Source organism: Schistocerca piceifrons, chromosome 6 (assembly GCF_021461385.2).
Source record: "Schistocerca piceifrons isolate TAMUIC-IGC-003096 chromosome 6, iqSchPice1.1, whole genome shotgun sequence".
Classification (NCBI taxonomy): domain Eukaryota; kingdom Metazoa; phylum Arthropoda; class Insecta; order Orthoptera; family Acrididae; genus Schistocerca; species Schistocerca piceifrons.
In genome coordinates, this window is record NC_060143.1 from 573,102,123 (window position 1) to 573,121,024 (window position 18,902).

At 39.5% G+C, this 18,902-nt stretch overlaps 1 protein-coding gene across 1 annotated transcript in view; it reads left to right on the forward strand.

The window, feature by feature from the left end:
* LOC124803461 (translation initiation factor IF-2) overlaps positions 1-16,471 on the forward strand; it is a 562,926-nt gene extending 546,455 nt beyond the window's left edge. The window contains exons 10-11 of the mRNA XM_047264651.1: positions 12,141-12,398; positions 16,338-16,471. Coding sequence (XP_047120607.1) covers positions 12,141-12,287 — 147 coding nt within the window. The 3' untranslated portion in view covers positions 12,288-12,398; positions 16,338-16,471. The remainder of the gene's footprint in view (positions 1-12,140; positions 12,399-16,337) is intronic.
* The last annotated feature ends 2,431 nt before the right edge of the window (positions 16,472-18,902 follow it).

Here is an 18,902-nt window from a genome sequence, read left to right on the forward strand (position 1 = left end):
GATACAACAGCCTAATTACTGAACAATTGCTCAATATAGCGTATACTGAGCACTAGATTTCTCTGTTTGCTGTCAAGTAGCTCTTAAATCTTGTGACAAATTTGGATGACGTTTCGGCTGCTTGTTTGTTATGATAGGATGAATATCCATTGCCAATGTTTTTTCCTCTTTTTTTGCAGCCAGCCAGCATGTCATAAGGCTGTGCAAGTGGTCTCTTGATTACTGAAGATTAAAGTTGATTCACATAATGTTTTCATTAATTTTACACGGTTTTTCAAAATCGTGTATCTTGAAAGGGTCGTCTAAGACCTGAGTTTCCTTTGTGCAATTGAAACAAGCTCATTTTCTTTGGTCAGGAAAAGTTTATTTCATTTTTCAGACAGATGGCTTGAAAGGTAATGAAGGAGGTCAAAAACGTGATTTGACTGCTATTAAAAACAAAGAACATGAAGAGTTCTTCAGTAAGCATATTTGAAAATGATGTAAAACCTGTTAAAGGTGTTATTCATTGTATCTGTTTACATTAAAGTAAAAAGTCTCTTGACTTTTAGAAATGTTTACTTGTTAATTTAGGTTGTTTCGTGCTATTTTGGAATTCACAACTTTTTTCACCTTCTATGAACAAACAATTTTTGTTTTGGGTAAAAATATCTGGCCTACAATACTTGGATTCCAAATTATGTGCTGTTTTAGCAGTTAAACTTTTATAATCTTCTTTAATTGGGTGATTGCAAGCATCATTTTTACATTTTAGTAACAGACCAAATATTTTGCTAGAATTCCAACTATGATGCAGCATTTTGGAATAATTTCACAGAATTTAGAAAATAAGCAGTAAATATATCTTTCATTTTGTTTGACAACAAATACTTTTGGACTGAAACTTTCTTTATCCACATTATTTTATTCTTTGACAGTACCAGTAAGCCATTTTCTGCCTTTAACTTGCTAGCTGCTTTTAGCATCATTGCTGGAACAGCAGACGTGCATCACTTCCTTTATTGGCCACCTTCGATGTGGTAACATGAAACCTGCAATTTTTTTGACTGCGTTACTGCTATGACAATTGCAACTTTTCTTGCAGTTTTATGGTCAGCAGCCTGTGATCTAAACATCAGGACATGCCTTTCTTGTATGTACTATACTAAAGAGCCAAAGAAACTGGTACACCTGCCTAATATCGTGTAGGACCCCTGCAAGCAACCCCGCGAGCAAGCAGAAGTGCTGCGACATGACGTGTCGTGGACTCGAATAATGTGTGAAGTAATGCTGGAGGGAATTGGCACCATGAATCCTGCAGGTTTGTCCATAAGTCCATAGAGGTATGAGGGGGCAGAGATCTCTTATGAACAGCATATTTTGCGCAAGGAATCCCTGATATGTTCAATAATCATGTCGGGGAAGTTTGGTGGCCAGCAGAAGTTTCTAAACTCAGAAGAGTTCCTGGAACAACTGTGTAACAATTCTGGATGTGTGGGATATCGCATTGCCCTACTGGACTTGCCCAAGTCCGTTGGAATGCACAATGGACTTGAATGGATGCAGGGTGATTCCACAGGATGCTTACATACATGTCATCTGTCAGTCATATCTAAACATATCAGGGGTCCCGTACCACTTCAACTGAACATGCCCCACAGCATTACAGAGCCTCTACCAGCTTGAACAGTTGAGTCATTCCATGTCAAATCAACACACCAAGAATAAAAATTTTACCTCACCCTCTTAGATTTTGCTGAAAGTTGGTATACTTATAGTGGGTGCTGAAACTAAGAAAAATACCAAATTTCAATTTTTTTACCTCAAACCATTCCTGAAATATGGTCATGTAAACTTCTCAAAAACTGGCCAAATATGTGTGAACAGACTTTTTTAAAATTGCCCTAGGAGCTGCCCTAATTGAGCTAGAGATGTCATTTTGCAGCATTTTTCATGCTCTTTCCAGTGATAGACAAAAAAACATAGCTTCTAATTAATAACCTTTTTCAAAATGGTAATTAATATTTTGATTTAATTTTTTTGCAAAAAGTACATAATTGAAAATTTTCAAAATATTTCCATATCTACTTCATACTGTTGTAAATCACGTGGCAAAATATAAATGCGGGATGATAATGATGGGTTCATAGTTAAAAAAAAAAATTATTCAGGACTCTTGTTTTCACTAACGGCCCTAGTTTGACCAAACTGACGTTTAAGGTAGTACGTCAGTAGTGGACCGTATGCATGGGGCTTGATGTCTGTACAATAATTCAGGGACTGGAGCCATTGTTGAGATGATGTAGTCTGCATTGTTACCTTCTAAGGCTTTGTGTGCCTACAGAATTATTGTGCACTGTGGTTTTAGTGCAAATCAATTGTTATCTCTGCGTTGACCAGTCTGTATCTATTACACTTAATACTTCATTTTCAAGTAAATCTATACATCGAAGGAGAGTTTATAAGTGGTTTTTGTATAAATATGGAACCAAGTAAAAAGTGCAGTGCTGTAAGAGTGCAATGTTGTAATCCATTGAAGAAGTCAAATCATTTTATTAGAGACAGAAAAAAACTGAGAAATGTCACAACATGGATGCCCAAATTATTTCCTCAAATACCAGGTGGTGCCAAGATTTGTGATACATGTAGGAAAGATGTAACCAGATTGAAAAATACACCAGAGCCCATCAGTGATGAAAGTTTTGAAGAAGAATCTTCTGGATCAGAGATAATCATCCTAGACCAAGACCCTGACTTCACTCCAACTTCAGTAGCTGTTAAAATATTTAACACAACACTTCAAGAGCTTGGTGAGTCCCCAATTGACAAGAGAAAAGTAACATCTAGGCATTACGCCAAATCAAAAGTGAGGAAAATTTCATCAATGACACGTAAACTTTTTGTTGCCCCTGAAACTTCATCAGATACTGATACTGATGAATCTGTTCTTGAAAATCTTAAAAGAAACTTTAAAAATTCTATAAGTAGAGCAAAAAAACTAATGATTCTTACAACTTTACCTGAAAAGTGGAGTGTCAGGAAAATAATGAGGGAATTTAATGCTCCTAATTACATTGTTCGGCAGTCCAAAAAAAAAAATTTGAAAGAGAAAGGATTCATGGAAGGTCCAAACCCAAAACCAGGGAAGTGTTTACCAGCAGAAACTGTTGAAACTGTACATTCATTTTATGAAAATGATGAAGTTAGCAGGGCAATGCCAGGTATTAAAGATTGTGTGACAATTACAGAAACAAGTGGAAATAAAACAAAAATATCATAAAGACTTATTTTGTGTAACCTTAAAGCAGCTTTAAAGCATTTTAAAGACAAGTTTCCTAACATAAAAATAGGTTTCTCGAAATTTGCTGAGTTGAGACCAAAACATTGTGTATTAGCTGGCCGGAGTGGCACACACACTGTCTCCATGTGTACAACTCACCAAAACATAAAATTAATAATAGAAAATGCCAAACTAAATACAGTAACAAACAGCAGCTTAAACAATTATAAGCAGTGCATTGTAAAATGCTTTGCAACCCATCATCAGTTAATTGCAACATGAGAAACTGTGAATATGGCCCAGGAGAAACTGTCATACGTAAAATTTTAAAAGACTCTTTTCATGAAAACTTAATTGAACAAGTTCAGTTCCGACAGTGGATGTCAGTTGACCTATGTAATCTGGAAATTGTTCAGAAAACTTCTGAAGAATTCATAGATTTATTTTGTAGTAAGATGTCGACTTTGATTTAGCATGACTTCCTTGCCAAGCAACAACAAACATTCCTTAACTCCACAAGAGAAAACCTTATGGAATCTGAATTTGTTGTCATATGTGAGTTTTCAGAAAATTATAGTATAGTTCTACAGGATGAAGCTCAGAGTTTCCACTGGACAAGACAACAGATTCCCATTCATCCTTTTGTTATATATTACAAACAGGAAGACAAAATTGAGCATATGAGCTTTTTCATTGTTTCTGATTGCCTGGAGCACAATACAACTTTGGTTTACACCTTTCAAAAGAAGCTAATTTCATATCTAACAAATAAATTTCAAAAGATTCCAAAAAAGATATACTATTATTCTGACGGTTCTGCCGCTCAGTATAAAAATAAGAAAAACTTCCTGAACCTTTGCCTTCATGAGGAAGACTTCAACATAAAAGCTGAGTGGCACTTTTCAGCCACAGCACATGGGAAAGGGCCTTGTGATGGAGTAGGGGGTCCAGTAAAGAGACTGACAGCTCGTGCAAGTTTGCAAAGGCAGTACCAAAATCAGATCCAAACCGCACGAGAGTGGGCAGTCCACTCAAGAAGACTACGCTGCTTCAGAAATATTCTTAAAAAGCCGACTTGAAGAGGCATTGACAATCAAAAGAACACAACAATTTCACGCTTTCATTCCCAACACTACATCAAAATTAATAGTCAAATACTTCTCAGGTGATATGCAGAGTTGGGAGAGGGAAGTAACTACACCACCAGACAAACTGAAGTTACAAGATGTATCAGGCTATGTCACCACTGTGTATGGCACAAACTGATGGCTTGGGTACATTTTAGAAAAAAATGAAGAACTTGATGAAGTGAAAATAACTTTTCTTCATCCATGTGGACCAGCTAAGTCATTCTCTTATCCTGCACATGCAGATGTCATGTGGGTGTCAGTTGTGGATGTTCTCACAAAAGTGAATCCATTTACTCCAACAGGGAGAACATACATTCTTAATGAAAGTGATGTAAACCGAACCCAGTCAGCTTTATTAAAGTGTAATATGTGAAGTTCCAAGATAATTTATTGGAAAACTGCTCTCAACTCAAAACTTAATTTTTGTCTCAGGTTAGTGTTAATGTATATTTGTAGAAAGTTATTTGAAAATTATTGTTAGTACCTGTTCTGTTAATTTAGCTATGTACAGTTACTCAAAAACAAGCATTACGTATTTAATTTGTTTAATAGTTCCATTTCAAACATCATGGACCAGAACTATTATGTAAATACTTGTACTTATTCATACTTTATTTCAGTTTGTAGTTAAATGCTCAATTTCTTGTTTTTGTTATATTGGTTAATAAACTGTTAGTGAAGTTGTATGAAATTAAAATAAGCAGTCAACTTAATTATAAAATATGCTGATTAGTTTTGGTTTAATAAGGTGATGTTTTGATATTTCTAATACTTTTTTTACTTACCTTTCAGTATATTTTAAAGAAATTCCTGTTTGTTAAAGGCCAATTTGGTCAAACTAGGGCCGTTAGTGAAAAACAAGAGCCCAGAATAATTTTTTTTTAACAATGAACCCATCATCATCCCAGATTTATATTTTGCCATGTGATTTACAATAGTATGACGTTAGTTATAGAAATATTTTGAAAATTTTCAATTTTGTACTTTTTGTAAATAATTAAAATTAAATCAAAATATTAATTAGTATTTTGGAATAGGTTATTAATTAGAAGCTATGTTTTTTGTCTATCACTGGAAAGAGCATGAAAAATGCTGCAAAATGACACCTTTCCCAGTTCTCTAGCTCAATTAGGGCAGCTCCTACGGCAATTTAAAAAAAAGTCCATTCACAAATTTTGCCCAGTTTTTGAAAAGTTTACATAGCCATATTTCAGGAATGGTTTGAGATAAAAAATTGAAATTTGGAATTTTTCTTGGTCTCAGTGCCCACTATAAGTATACCAACTTTCAGCAAAATCTAAGACGGTGAGGTAAAATAGGTGTGTTGATTTGACATGGAATGACTCAGTTCCCTGCTGGCATGCATGGTCCATGGATTCATGAGATTGTCTCCATACCCATATAGGTCTATCCTCTCAATACAATTTGTCAATACAATTTGAAATGAGATTCATCCAACCAGGCATCATGTTTCTAGTCATCAACAGTTCCAAGTCAGTTGGTGATGGGCCCAGGCAAGGTGTTAAGTTTTGTGTTGTGCAGTCAACAAGGTTACAAGAGTGATGAGTGAACCTTTGGCTCCGAAAGCCCATATTGGTGATGTTTCGTTGAATGTTTCAAATGCTGACATTTGTTGATGGCCCCGCACTGAAATCTGTAGGAATTTTCAGAAGGGTTGCTCTTTGTCACATTAAACGATTCTCTTCAATTGTCACTGGTCCCATTCTTGCAGGATCTTTTTCAGCCCGCAGTGATGTCGGTCGGTGCAGCGATGTCGAAGATTTGATGTTTCACCGGATGCCCAATATTCATGGTACATTCATGAAATGGTTGTACGGGAAAATCCCTACTTCACTGCTACCTCAGAGAGTTTGTGTCCCATTGCTTGTGTGCCAACTATGACACCTCGTGCAGACTCACTTAAATCTTGACGACCTGCCATTGTAGCAGCAGTAACTGATTTAACAACTGTGCCAGACACTTGTCTTATATAGGTGTTGCCAACTGCAACACCACATTCTGCCTGAAGCAGCTGCATTTAACACTGCTGCAGCTGGGTTCTTTGATACAAAAAATTATCAAAACATCTACACTGAAGCACAAAAAAACTGGTATAGGCATGCTTTGAATATGCATGCCTATACCAGTTTTTTTGGTGCTTCAGTGTAGATGTTTTGATAATTTTTTGTATCAAAGAACCCAGCTGCAGCAGTGTTAAATGCAACTGCTTCTTGTGTTTCACTTAATATTCTTTTTTCATAATCTCTGGCAGCCCTGAATTATATCTGTTGAGATTTCTGAGGAGAGACATCAGCAGCATATAGGCTTGTGTTCAGTGATTCTTTTGGATGTACTGCTTCAGCTTCTGGCAGTGATGGAGCTGTCTTCTGTTGTAGTGCTCTTTTGTGGCAAATTGTTTTCACCGTGTTGGGCACTGTTTCTTACCATGTTTAACATTGCTCTTTGTCATAGCTTTCAACTGATCATCTGTTTCCAAAGTAATAACCCATAAGCCCTTAATCATATAATAGTTGTTTAGACCAAAATGATTACAACAGAATTTCTATAAAAGTTCATATTTATCCAAAAGCAATACTTTGTGGTGAAAACTCATTTGTCTTCCAGCAAGACAGGATTCACTTCTTTGATTATGTAACTGTTGCTGGTGTGCTGAAAATTTTTATTTCTTTGGAACCTTTTTGAGATGCAAATATTGTCAGGTGACATGCAGAATTACCTTCTTCAGTTTGGCATTTTATTCCATTTGACTTTGTTTTCAACTGTGAAATGTGAATATGCTGGATATATTCTCCCGAGAAAAATTGCATGTATGTAGATTGTGAAAAGTAACTCGGTGAATTCCAAAATGACACAGAAACAACCTAAATGAACAGATAAACATTTTTGAAAGTCAAGGGGGGGCGAGGACATTAATGATACATAGATATACACCTGAAGATGTAATTTGATATAATGAAACCAGTTGTGCTCCTGTAGGCTAAATAAAAGTTCATGCCCAGTAAAAAGCTGTTTACGTGTGAAATGTGACATGGATTACTACAGCTGAGGTTGCCCTCAACATAAAACTTTTTATTTTAAGAAAAACAAAGACAACTAATAACAGCTTTAACAGATTTACTATATTTTCAAAGAGTCCACACATTGTTCGCCCCTAATAGCAGTCGAAGCATATTTTTGATCTTCTTTATTGTCTCTGAACTGATTTCTCTTCTCGCAGGTGAATGGATGGTCCTCTTATCATCATCGATTTCATCTTCATCAGACGGACAAGTTGCTGAATTAGTGTCAAATATGCCAAACGGCCATTTTATTTTCACAGTGATATTATGATATTGTGAAATGAAAAACACACTCCGTGTGTGGTACTAGTTAGCATTAAACAGGTTTGATATAGAAACAGATGTTCGTTAAATAAGAAAGTGGATATAACTCGCACCTGTGTCTATATTCTAGAGATCGATCAAGGAGTGGGGAAGACAACAATAATAATAATAATAATAATAATAATTATAAATAAAGAATAGGCCTCCGGTATGTTCTGCCAGTCGTAAAAGGCGACGAAAAGAACGAACCACTAATAGGGCTAACCCCCTTTTAGTGTGATTATTTGGTTCAGGACAGACAAGCGCCGTCAAGGTCGGGGACGATGCTTGAACCCTATGCCCGCCCACAATGGTAACGACACTGCTAGCCAACTGGAAAATGATTTAAATCCAAATAGAGGTGTTTTGCAGGATATGCTTCCTGCAACCACCCTAGAAGGAAAACAAAGACAGAGGATGAGATGGTCAGATGAAGTTAATCGACACCTCATGTTCTGTTATTACCAAGCAACAAACCTAGGAACCAACACAACTGGATACAGATCACAAGTATACACAACATTTGTTACCAGATACCCAGAATTAAAATTTTTAACAGAACGACGACTAGCTGATCAGATCCGTGTAATAATAAAAAATAACAGGATACCCCAGTCAGAATTAGAAAACATCAAACAAGAAGTACAACAAATACTGGAACAAAATTATGTGCAATCAGAAGAAGAAGAAAATAATACAGTAATGGACTCAAACATCCCAGAGCAAACAGAAAAAGAACAACACGCATCAATTAAACAATCAGAGCAAAACGAAATCTTAAGACAGCCACCAGAACAAGTACAAATAGAACACGAAGTGACACACATGTTAGATATAGAAGAGAAATTTCAGCCGACATATATAGAATACAAAGACACACGTACAGACATAAGACCATTCTTGCATAGACCACCAAATAACCCACAAGTCGAAACAACAATAACAACTATCAACACAATCATACACAACAAAATAAATGAAAATACAACTATGGAAGAGTTACAACTACTGGTTTATGTAGGAGCACTCACTACACTAAATATGCACACTAGGCATAGATCAGAACCAACCAACACACAGAAGAAACACACAAAACCAGCATGGCAAAACAGGCTACAGATCAGAATAGAAAAACTGAGAAAAGACATCGGACAGCTAACACAATTTATAAGACATGAAATATCAGACAAAAAACGAAAAAGGTTAGGTAAAGTCTTGCAACAAGAAGCGATAGAGCAATTAGATGAAAAGAAGCAGAAATTACAAGCGTTGGCCAAACGAATTAGAAGATACAAAAAAAGTGAAAATAGAAGGAAACAAAACTAAACATTCAACAAAGACCAAAAGAAATTTTACCAGACAATAGATAACACACACATTAAAATAGACAATCCACCAAACATAACAGACATGGAACACTTCTGGAGCAACATATGGTCAAACCCGGTACAACATAACAGGCATGCACGGTGGATACAAGCAGAAACAGACACATACAAGATGATACCACAAATGCCTGAAGTGATAATTTTGCAACATGAAGTCACCCAAGCAATTAATTTTACCTCAACACATTCACATCTAACTAAATTATTTAACAGTTACATTGCAGACCCATACACAGTCCCTGATACACTTACACAAGGAATAACTTACCTGAAACCTAAAGATCAAGCAGACACAGCAAACCCAGCTAAATATCGCCCCATAACATGCCTACCAACAATATACAAAATATTAACTTCAGTCATTACACAGAAATTAATGACACATACAACACAGAACAAATTTATAAATGAAGAACAAAAAGGCTGTTGCAAAGGGGCACGAGGATGTAAAGAGCAACTGATAATAGATGCAGAGGTGACATATCAAGCTAAAACTAAACAAAGGTCGCTGCACTACGGATACATTGATTACCAAAAAGCTTTTGATAGTGTACCCCACTCATGGTTACTACAAATATTGGAAATATACAAAGTAGATCCTAAATTGATACAGTTCCTAAACATAGTAATGAAAAATTGGAAAACCACACGTAATATCCAAACAAAATCAAATAACACATCACAGCCAATACAGATTAAGCGTGGAATATACCAAGGAGACTCATTAAGTCCTTTCTGGTTCTGCCTTGCTCTGAACCCACTATCCAACATGCTAAATAATCCAAATTATGGATACAATATTACTGGAACATACCCACACAAAATCACACATTTGCTATACATGGATGATCTAAAACTACTGGCAGCAACAAATCAACAGCTCAACCAATTACTAAAGATAACAGAAATATTCAGCAATGATATAAATATGGCTTTTGGAACAGACAAATGTAAGAAAAATAGCATTGTCAAGGGAAAACACACTAAACAAGAAGATTACATATTGGATAACCACAGCAACTGCACAGAGGCGATGGAAAAAACAGATGCCTATAAATATCTAGGATACAGACAACAAATAGGAATAGATAATATAAATATTAAAGAAGAACTAAAAGAAAAATATAGACAAAGACTAACAAAAATACTGAAAACAGAATTGACAGCAAGAAACAAGACAAAAGCTATAAATACTTACGCTATTCCAATATTGACCTACTCATTTGGAGTAGTGAAATGGAGTAACACAGACCTAGAAGCACTCAATACACTTACACGATCACAATGCCACAAATATAGAATACATCACATACATTCAGCAACTGAAAGATTCACATTAAGCAGAAAGGAAGGAGGAAGGGGATTTATCGATATAAAAAACCTACATTATGGACAGGTAGACAATTTAAGAAAATTCTTTCTAGAACGAGCAGAAACTAGCAAAATACACAAAGCAATCACTCATATAAATACATCGGCTACACCACTGCAATTTCATAACCACCTCTACGACCCTTTAGATCACATAACATCAACAGATACGAAGAAAGTAAATTGGAAAAAGAAAACACTACATGGCAAGCACCCGTATCATCTAATACAGCCACACATCGATCAAGATGCATCCAACACATGGCTAAGAAAAGGCAATATATACAGTGAGACAGAAGGATTCATGATTGCAATACAGGATCAAACAATAAACACCAGATATTACAGCAAGCATATTATTAAAGATCCCAATACCACAACAGATAAATGCAGCCTTTGCAAACAACAAATAGAAACAGTAGATCACATCACAAGCGGATGTACAATACTAGCAAATACAGAATACCCCAGAAGACATGACAATGTAGCAAAAATAATACATCAACAGCTTGCCTTACAACATAAACTTATAAAACAACACGTTCCCACGTACAAGTACGCACCACAAAGTGTACTGGAGAATGATGAATTCAAATTATACTGGAACAGAACCATTATAACAGATAAAACAACACCACATAAACCTGACATCATACTCAACAATATACAGAAGAAAACAGGAGAAAAAATTGAAAAGTACATCCAACTAACTGAGGAAGTCAAAGACATGTGGCATCAGGATAAAGTTGACATCATACCAATTATACTATCAACTACAGGAGTCATACCACACAATATCCACCAGTACATCAACGCAATACAGCTACATCCAAACGTATATATACAACTACAGAAATCTGTAATTATTGATACATGTTCAATTACCCGAAAGTTCCTAAATGCAATATAACACATACCATACAGTTAAAAGGAAGTGACGCTTGATCAAGGTCCGCGTCACTTTCCATTTTTAACCAGACTTAACGTCTGATAAAGTAAAGAAATAATAATAATAATAGATGATGATGATGATGATGATGATGATGGAGTCAGATTCATCCTGTACATTCACAAGTGTATAACTGAACTGTAACGTTGTAACCAAGTGAAGTTTGTAGTTTAGCTGAAGCAGTCATCATCAATTTGATTTGCCATACACTAGATAGTGTGTTTATTTGCAGAGTACAGTACTATGTGATGCAACAAAATGGAGAGCTTGTCAGTGTATAGAACAGTTCCTTCTGCAATTACTTGTACTTTATAATCTGCCTGTGGTATCCAATGGCAGTACTGCCCCCCCCCCCCCCCCGACCTGCTCCCCCCCCCCCCCGACCTGCTCCCCCCCCCCCCCGACCTGCTCCCCCCCCCCGACCTGCTCCCCCCACGACCTGCTCCCCCCCCCCGACCTGCTCCCCCCCCCGACCTGCTCCCCCCCCCCGACCTGACCCCCCCCCCCCGACCTGCTCCCCCCCTGACCTGACCCCCCCCCCCGACATGCTCCCCCCCCCCACCTGCTCCCCCCCCCCCACCTGCTCCCCCCCCCCCCCCGACCTGCTCCCCCCCCAGTTTCACTATGAGTGGTTCATAAAAAATGTTGATGGTTTACAGGACGGAAGAGAAAAGGTGTCGGTATGAGGATGAGATTTCGCGCCTGGAATGTCTCCATTCGGAGCGAGAAGCAGCATTGCTGCAGGATGGCTTGTCAAAGCTGCAGCAGGCAGAGGCAGAGCACCAAACGCCAGCTCAGAGAAAGTGAGCAGCGTGCCAAAGACCTGCGCGAGCGCCTGGAGGCAGCTGACGCAGAGACAGCCCGTTGCAACGGCAGGTCGAGGACCTCGTCAGTAGAGACCACGAAGCCCAGTTGCAGGTGAGAAATTGAAATTTCAGCGATATGTTAGTCTCGAAATGTTCTCTTTGACTCAATACCAGTGATTACCTGTTGTCTATATGATAAATTGTCTCATACATAAACATTTTATGTTTCAGGTGACAAAAACATTTTTTAACTAAATGGTCCACAATTTCATTTCAAATATCCTAGCAAAAAATCTGCCTGTTACTACAGTATTTTTTGAACTTGTTAATGAGTTGAGAGACTGTAAAGACAGAGAGATTAACCTGCTAGTGGGATTTTGGGAATGGGGGGAGGGTTGGAAGAATAGTTTCAATCTGTGGGCGAGAAGAGGTGGTTATGTTGTTTGCATTTCACAAAGAAACAGTTGGAAAATTAAAGTTATTCTTGGTAGGGACAAGCTTCTGCTGAACAATCTAAACTTTACAGCAGAATGTACAAAACTATGTAAATAAAAACGAGTAATGGATTTTTTTGGTAAGGATTGTGATACTGTCAAATGAAAGACCTTTCTGGAACAAACAAGTTTGAGATAAAACCAGGAGATAGTTGAATAATTATGTGGAGATAACTTGTACCCAAGTCTCTGTCCTAAAGAGATTGACCGGGAAATGGGGAAAGATCAAAACAACTTGGGACACATCATTCAGAGTTGGGCTACAGGGATAAATTCCTTGATCTGAATCCACTAAATGAAGCAATTCTGTCTGTCTGGCGTTGACAGTACTACCTGAGCAACAAATTAGAGACTTTACGAATATAATAGAGGGAAACATTCCAAGTGTGGAAAAATACATATAAAAACAAAGATGATGTGACTTACAAATGAAAGCGCTGGCAGGTTGATAGATACACAAACAAACACAAACATAGACACAAAATTCAAAGCTTCGCAACCAACGGTTGCTTCATCAGAAAAGAGGGAAGGAGAGGGAAAGACGAAAGGGAGGATGTGGGTTTTAAGGGAGAGGGTAGGAGTCATTCCAATCCCGGGAGCGGAAAGACTTACCTTAGGGGGAAAAAAGGACAGGCATACACTCACGCGCGCGCCCCCCTCCACACACACACACACACACACACACACACACACACACACACACACACACACACACACAGTCACAAGCAGACATTTGTAAACGCAAAGAGTTTGGGCAGAGATGTCAGTCGAGGCGGAAGTAAAGAGGCAAAGATGTTGAAAGACAGGTAAGGTATGAGCGGCGGCAACTTGAAATTAGCGGAGGTTGAGGCCTGGCGGATAACGAGAAGAGAGGATATACTGAAGGGGCAAGTTCCCATCTCCGGAGTTCTGACAGGTTTGTGTTAGTGGGAAGTATCCAGATAACCCGGATGGTGTAACACTGTGCCAAGATGTGCTGGCCGTGCACCAAGGCATGTTTAGCCACAGGGTGATCCTCATTACCAACAAACACTGTCTGCCTGTGTCCATTCATGCGAATGGACAGTTTGTTGCTGGTCATTCCCACATAGAAAGCTTCACAGTGTAGGCAGGTCAGTTGGTAAATCACGTGGGTGCTTTCACACGTGGCTCTGCCTTTGATCGTGTACACCTTCCGGGTTACAGGACTGGAGTAGGTGGTGGTGGTGGTGGTGGTGGTGGTGGTGGTGGTGGTGCGACAGGTTTTACACTGGGGGCGGTTACAAGGGTAGGAGCCAGAGGGTAGGGAAGGTGGTTTGGGGATTTCATAGGGATGAACTAAGAGGTTACGAAGGTTAGGTGGACGGCGGAAAGACACTCTTGGTGGAGTGGGGAGGATTTCATGAAGGATGGATCTCATTTCAGGGCAGGATTTGAGGAAGTTGTATCCCTGCTGGAGAGCCACATTCAGAGTCTGATCCAGTCTCGGAAAGTATCCTGTCACAAGTGGGGCACTTTTGTGGTTCTTCTGTGGGAGGTTCTGGGTTTGAGGAGATGAGGAAGTGGCTCTGGTTATTTGCTTCTGTACCAGATCAGGAGGGTAGTTGCGGGATGCGAAAGCTGTTTCAGGTTGTTGATGTAATGGTTCAGGGATTCCGGACTGGAGCAGATTCGTTTGCCACGAAGACCTAGGCTGTAGGGAAGGGACCGTTTGATGTGGAATGGGTGGCAGCTGTCATAATGGAGGTACTGTTGCTTTTTGGTGGGTTTGATGTGGACGGACGTGTGAAGCTGGCCATTGGACAGATGGAGGTCAACGTCAAGGAAAGTGGCATGGGATTTGGAGTAGGACCAGGTGAATCTGATGGAACCAAAGGAGTTGAGGTTGGAGAGGAAATTCTGGAGTTCTTCTTCACTGTGAGTCCAGATCATGAAGATGTCATCAATAAATCTGTACCAAACTTTGGGTTGGCAGGCTTAGGTAACCAAGAAGGCTTCCTCTAAGCGACTCATGAATAGGTTGGCGTACGAGGTGGGCCATCCTGGTACCCATGGCTATTCCCTTTAATTGTTGGTATGTCTGGCCTTCGAAAGTGAAGTAGTTGTGGGTCAGGATGAAGCTGGCTAAGGTAATGAGGAAAGAGGTTTTAGGTAGGGCGGCAGGTGATCGGCGTGAAAGGAAGTGCTCCATCGCAGCGAGGCCCTGGACATGCGGAATATTTGTGTATAAGGAAGTGGCATCAATGGTTACAAGGATGGTTTCCGGGGGTAACAGATTGGGTAAGGATTCCAGGCGTTTGAGAAAGTGGTTCGTGTCTTTGATGAAGGATGGGAGACTGCATGTAATGGGTTGAAGGTGTTGATCTACGTAGGCAGAGATATGTTCTGTGGGGGCTTGGTAACCAGCTACAATGGGGCGGCCGGGATGATTGGGTTTGTGAATTTTAGGTAGAAGGTAGGGGTGCAGGGTGTCGGTGGGGTCAGGAGGTTGATGGAGTCAGGTGAAAGGTTTTGTAGGGGCCTAAGGTTCTGAGGATTCCTTGAAGCTCTGCCTGGACATCAGGGATGGGATTACCTTGGCAAACTTTGTATGTAGTGTTGTCCGAAAGCTTACGCAGTCCCTCAGCCACATACTCCCGACGATCACGTACCACAGTCGTGGAACCCTCGTCCGCCGGAAGAATGATGATGGATCGGTCAGCCTTCAGATCACGGATAGCTTGGGCTTCAGCAGTGGTGATGTTGGGAGTAGGATTAAGGCTTTTTAAGTAGGATTGAGAGGCAGGGCTGGAAGTCAGAAATTCCTGGAAGGTTTCTGTGTGGGAATGACCAGCAACAAACTGTCCATTCGCATGAATGGACACAGGCAGACAGTGTTTGTTGGTAATGTGGATCACCCTGTGGCTAAACATGCCTTGGTGCACGGCCAGCACATCTTGGCACAGTGTTACACCATCCGGGTTATCTGGATACTTCCCACTAACACCAACCTGTCAGAACTCCGGAGATGGGAACTTGCCCTTCAGTATATCCTTTCTTCTCATTATCCGCCAGGCCTCAACCTCCGCTAATTTCAAGTTGCCGCCGCTCATACCTCACCTGTCTTTCAACAACATCTTTGCCTCTTTACTTCCACCTCGACTGACATCTCTGCCCAAACTCTTTGCGTTTACAAATGTCTGCTTGTGACTGTATGTGCGGATGGATGTGTGTGTGTGTGCGCGCGAGTGTATGCCTGTCCTTTTTTCCCCTAAGGTAAGTCTTTCCGCTCCCGGGATTGGAATGACTCCTTACCCTCTCCCTTAAAACCCACATCCTTTCGTCTTTCCCTCTCCTTCCCTCTTTCCTGATGAAGCAACCGTTGGTTGCGAAAGCTTGAATTTTGTGTCTATGTTTGTGTTTGTTTGTGTATCTATCAACCTGCCAGTGCTTTCGTTTGGTAAGTCACATCATCTTTGTTTTTAGATATAAATTAAAGACTTTGTCAGCTATTCCTGATACTAGATAGTTGACTAGACTCTGCAGTTTCAGCATATACAAGGCACCATCGGTTAGAAAAACATTTCTATTTTCTGCAGACGGAGCAGACGCGGTGTCGGTACGAGGGTGAGATTTCACGCCTGGAGCGTCTCCACGCAGAGCGAGAGGCAGCATTGCTGGAGGATGGTGTAATGAGGCTGCGCCAGGCAGAGGCGGAGCACAAACGCCAACTCAGTGAAAGTGAGCAGCGTGCCGCAGAGCTGCGCGTGCGCCTGGAGGCAGCTGATGCGGAGACAGCTCACCTGCAGCAGCAGGTAGCTGGCCTTGTCAGTGGCCTTCGCCAAGACCGTGACGCCCAGTTGCAGGTGAGGAACTGAAATTTCAAAATTGTTGTTAATCTTGAACTGTCCTCAGGCACCATTGGTTACAGGGAAGTCTGTTGTCAGTTAACGGGAGTTTGTATGAATATATTTTGTAAACAGTCATGTAGTGCGCTTTTCATTTTTCAGGTGACAAATACGTGTTTATACTAGGGGAATTTTTTAACATAAAATCTATTTCTTTCTGTATGTTAACAAGTTGGAAGACCATAAAGGTGGAGATACAAACCATGCATATTTTAAGCACTAGTGTTGTATGTTACAAAATGGGGGGAGGGCTATTCTGCTCATGACACACACATTGATGACTAGAAGAGGGAATGGTAGTTGACCGAGAATGTAAATAAATGTAAATTATTGTGCATAAATAGGATTTTAGATTAAGCTGTTGGTGAAGGACCACTGTAAACACCACCACTATAAAATACCAAAGATTAACCATCCTAAACTACACTGATTGTATGAAAGGAAGATGTCGGGCTGAAATTCATTGGAAATATCTTGAGGGAATGTAATTCTACATGAAAGAAGTGGCTGACAAAACTCTTGTTAAAATGATTCTTTAGTACTTCTCATCAGTTTCTCATTACAAAGTTTTATTAATATAAAAGATAGCAAAGATTCAGTTAAAAACAGTGCGCTTCATTATTGATGTGACATGGGGGCATTACAGAGGTGCTAAACAGACTCCAGTGGCAGACACTGCAAGAGAGATATGTATCACGAAGAGCTTTAGAGTTGAAATTCAGACGGTGAACCATCCAATAAGACAGTTAATGTACTACCTCCTCCCACATACACTGTGTTAAATGACCCCTAGACAGAACCTGAGAAATCTCAACCCTGTCCCACATCATTTGTGAGTAAGCTGGCTTGTGAAATATAGGTGTAGATCAATATCCTTGTAGATCAATAGACCCTTGTCGCATCAATTTCCCAGTGGCTGCTAGAGCTGCGTTAATCCCAGTTTCCATATATTGCTCACCGATACTGTACTTCGGTGATACATTTTATTACTTTTTTTATGTACGCACCAGGTACAATAGCAGTGAATTAGATTATAATTTCTGTACTTCAGAAGACCTGGAAATTTAAGTGGTTCTCTCAATGAAAGTTCCCTACAGCTTCCTCGGCACCAAAATAACTGTTATCCCTGTTCACAGGTCACAGCAGGAAGATGTCATGACCTGGAAGAGGAAGTGAGGTCATTGAGGACAGTGCTGGATTTGAGACATGAAGAGCTAGCAGAGGTAAGAAGGCAGAATGCTGAGCTAGCAAAAGATGCTGGAGAGCTACCAGGAGCATTACAAAGGATAGCAACACTGCAGGCGCGAGTTGAGGATCTCCAGGAGCAACTGCAGCACAAAGTTGACTTTGAAAGGTAATTTTTTATTTTCCTCGAGGAACAGTCAGAATGTCATAAAAATGTCAGCACATATTTATGGTAAATGGTAATGCTGTCGAACTTAACAAACTTTTTGGTTGGTGCAGTACGTATTTGTAAATCTGTTTTAAATATTATATGTTCTGCAGGTTAAATACAAGATTTTATTGATCTACATCATTTCATTGTAGTGTGGTGAAATGTTTTTAATTATTTTAGATCTATACCCATAGTCTGCGAATCACTGTGAAGTGTATGGCAGATTAACTGTAAGAAAACATGTATACGACATTCAAGAGCATGTTTATTTAACTTGCATGCGAAGGATTGTATTAAAACATTAGAACTTTATTAAAATTCACATTAAATATGTTTACTTTCTATAGAAAACTATGTTTCTTAGACAGAAGAGGTTTATGGATTTTATTGGTGCAGACAATTATTCTCACAGCTTGGTGGTGTTAATCCCATACTCACATTTTACTGTTGTTGTCATTATTGTTGTAGTCAGTTAAAAGATTGGTTTAGTGCAGCTCTCCATGCTAGTCAATCCAGCACATGGATGTAGAGTCACCTAATTTCGGTATGTTTGGAGTAATTTGATATCGAATAATTAATTATTTAATTTTTCTTCTTCTTCCTCCTCATGGGGTAGGCTGTACGGCCTGTTCCGAAAACCATCTTATTCTTGGATGTCAAGTGTTGTTGTTGTTGTTGTTGTTGTTGTTAATGTTAATGTTACTTTTCAGGCAGCTATCTCAAGAGAATAGGAAACTGAACGAGTCATTTCATCATGTTGCTGTGCAGAAACAAAGGCTTTCACAGCATAATGAAGAACTGCAGTGGAAACTGAAACAGAGCACTGAAGCAGTTCATGTGATTACACAGGCTCTGACTTC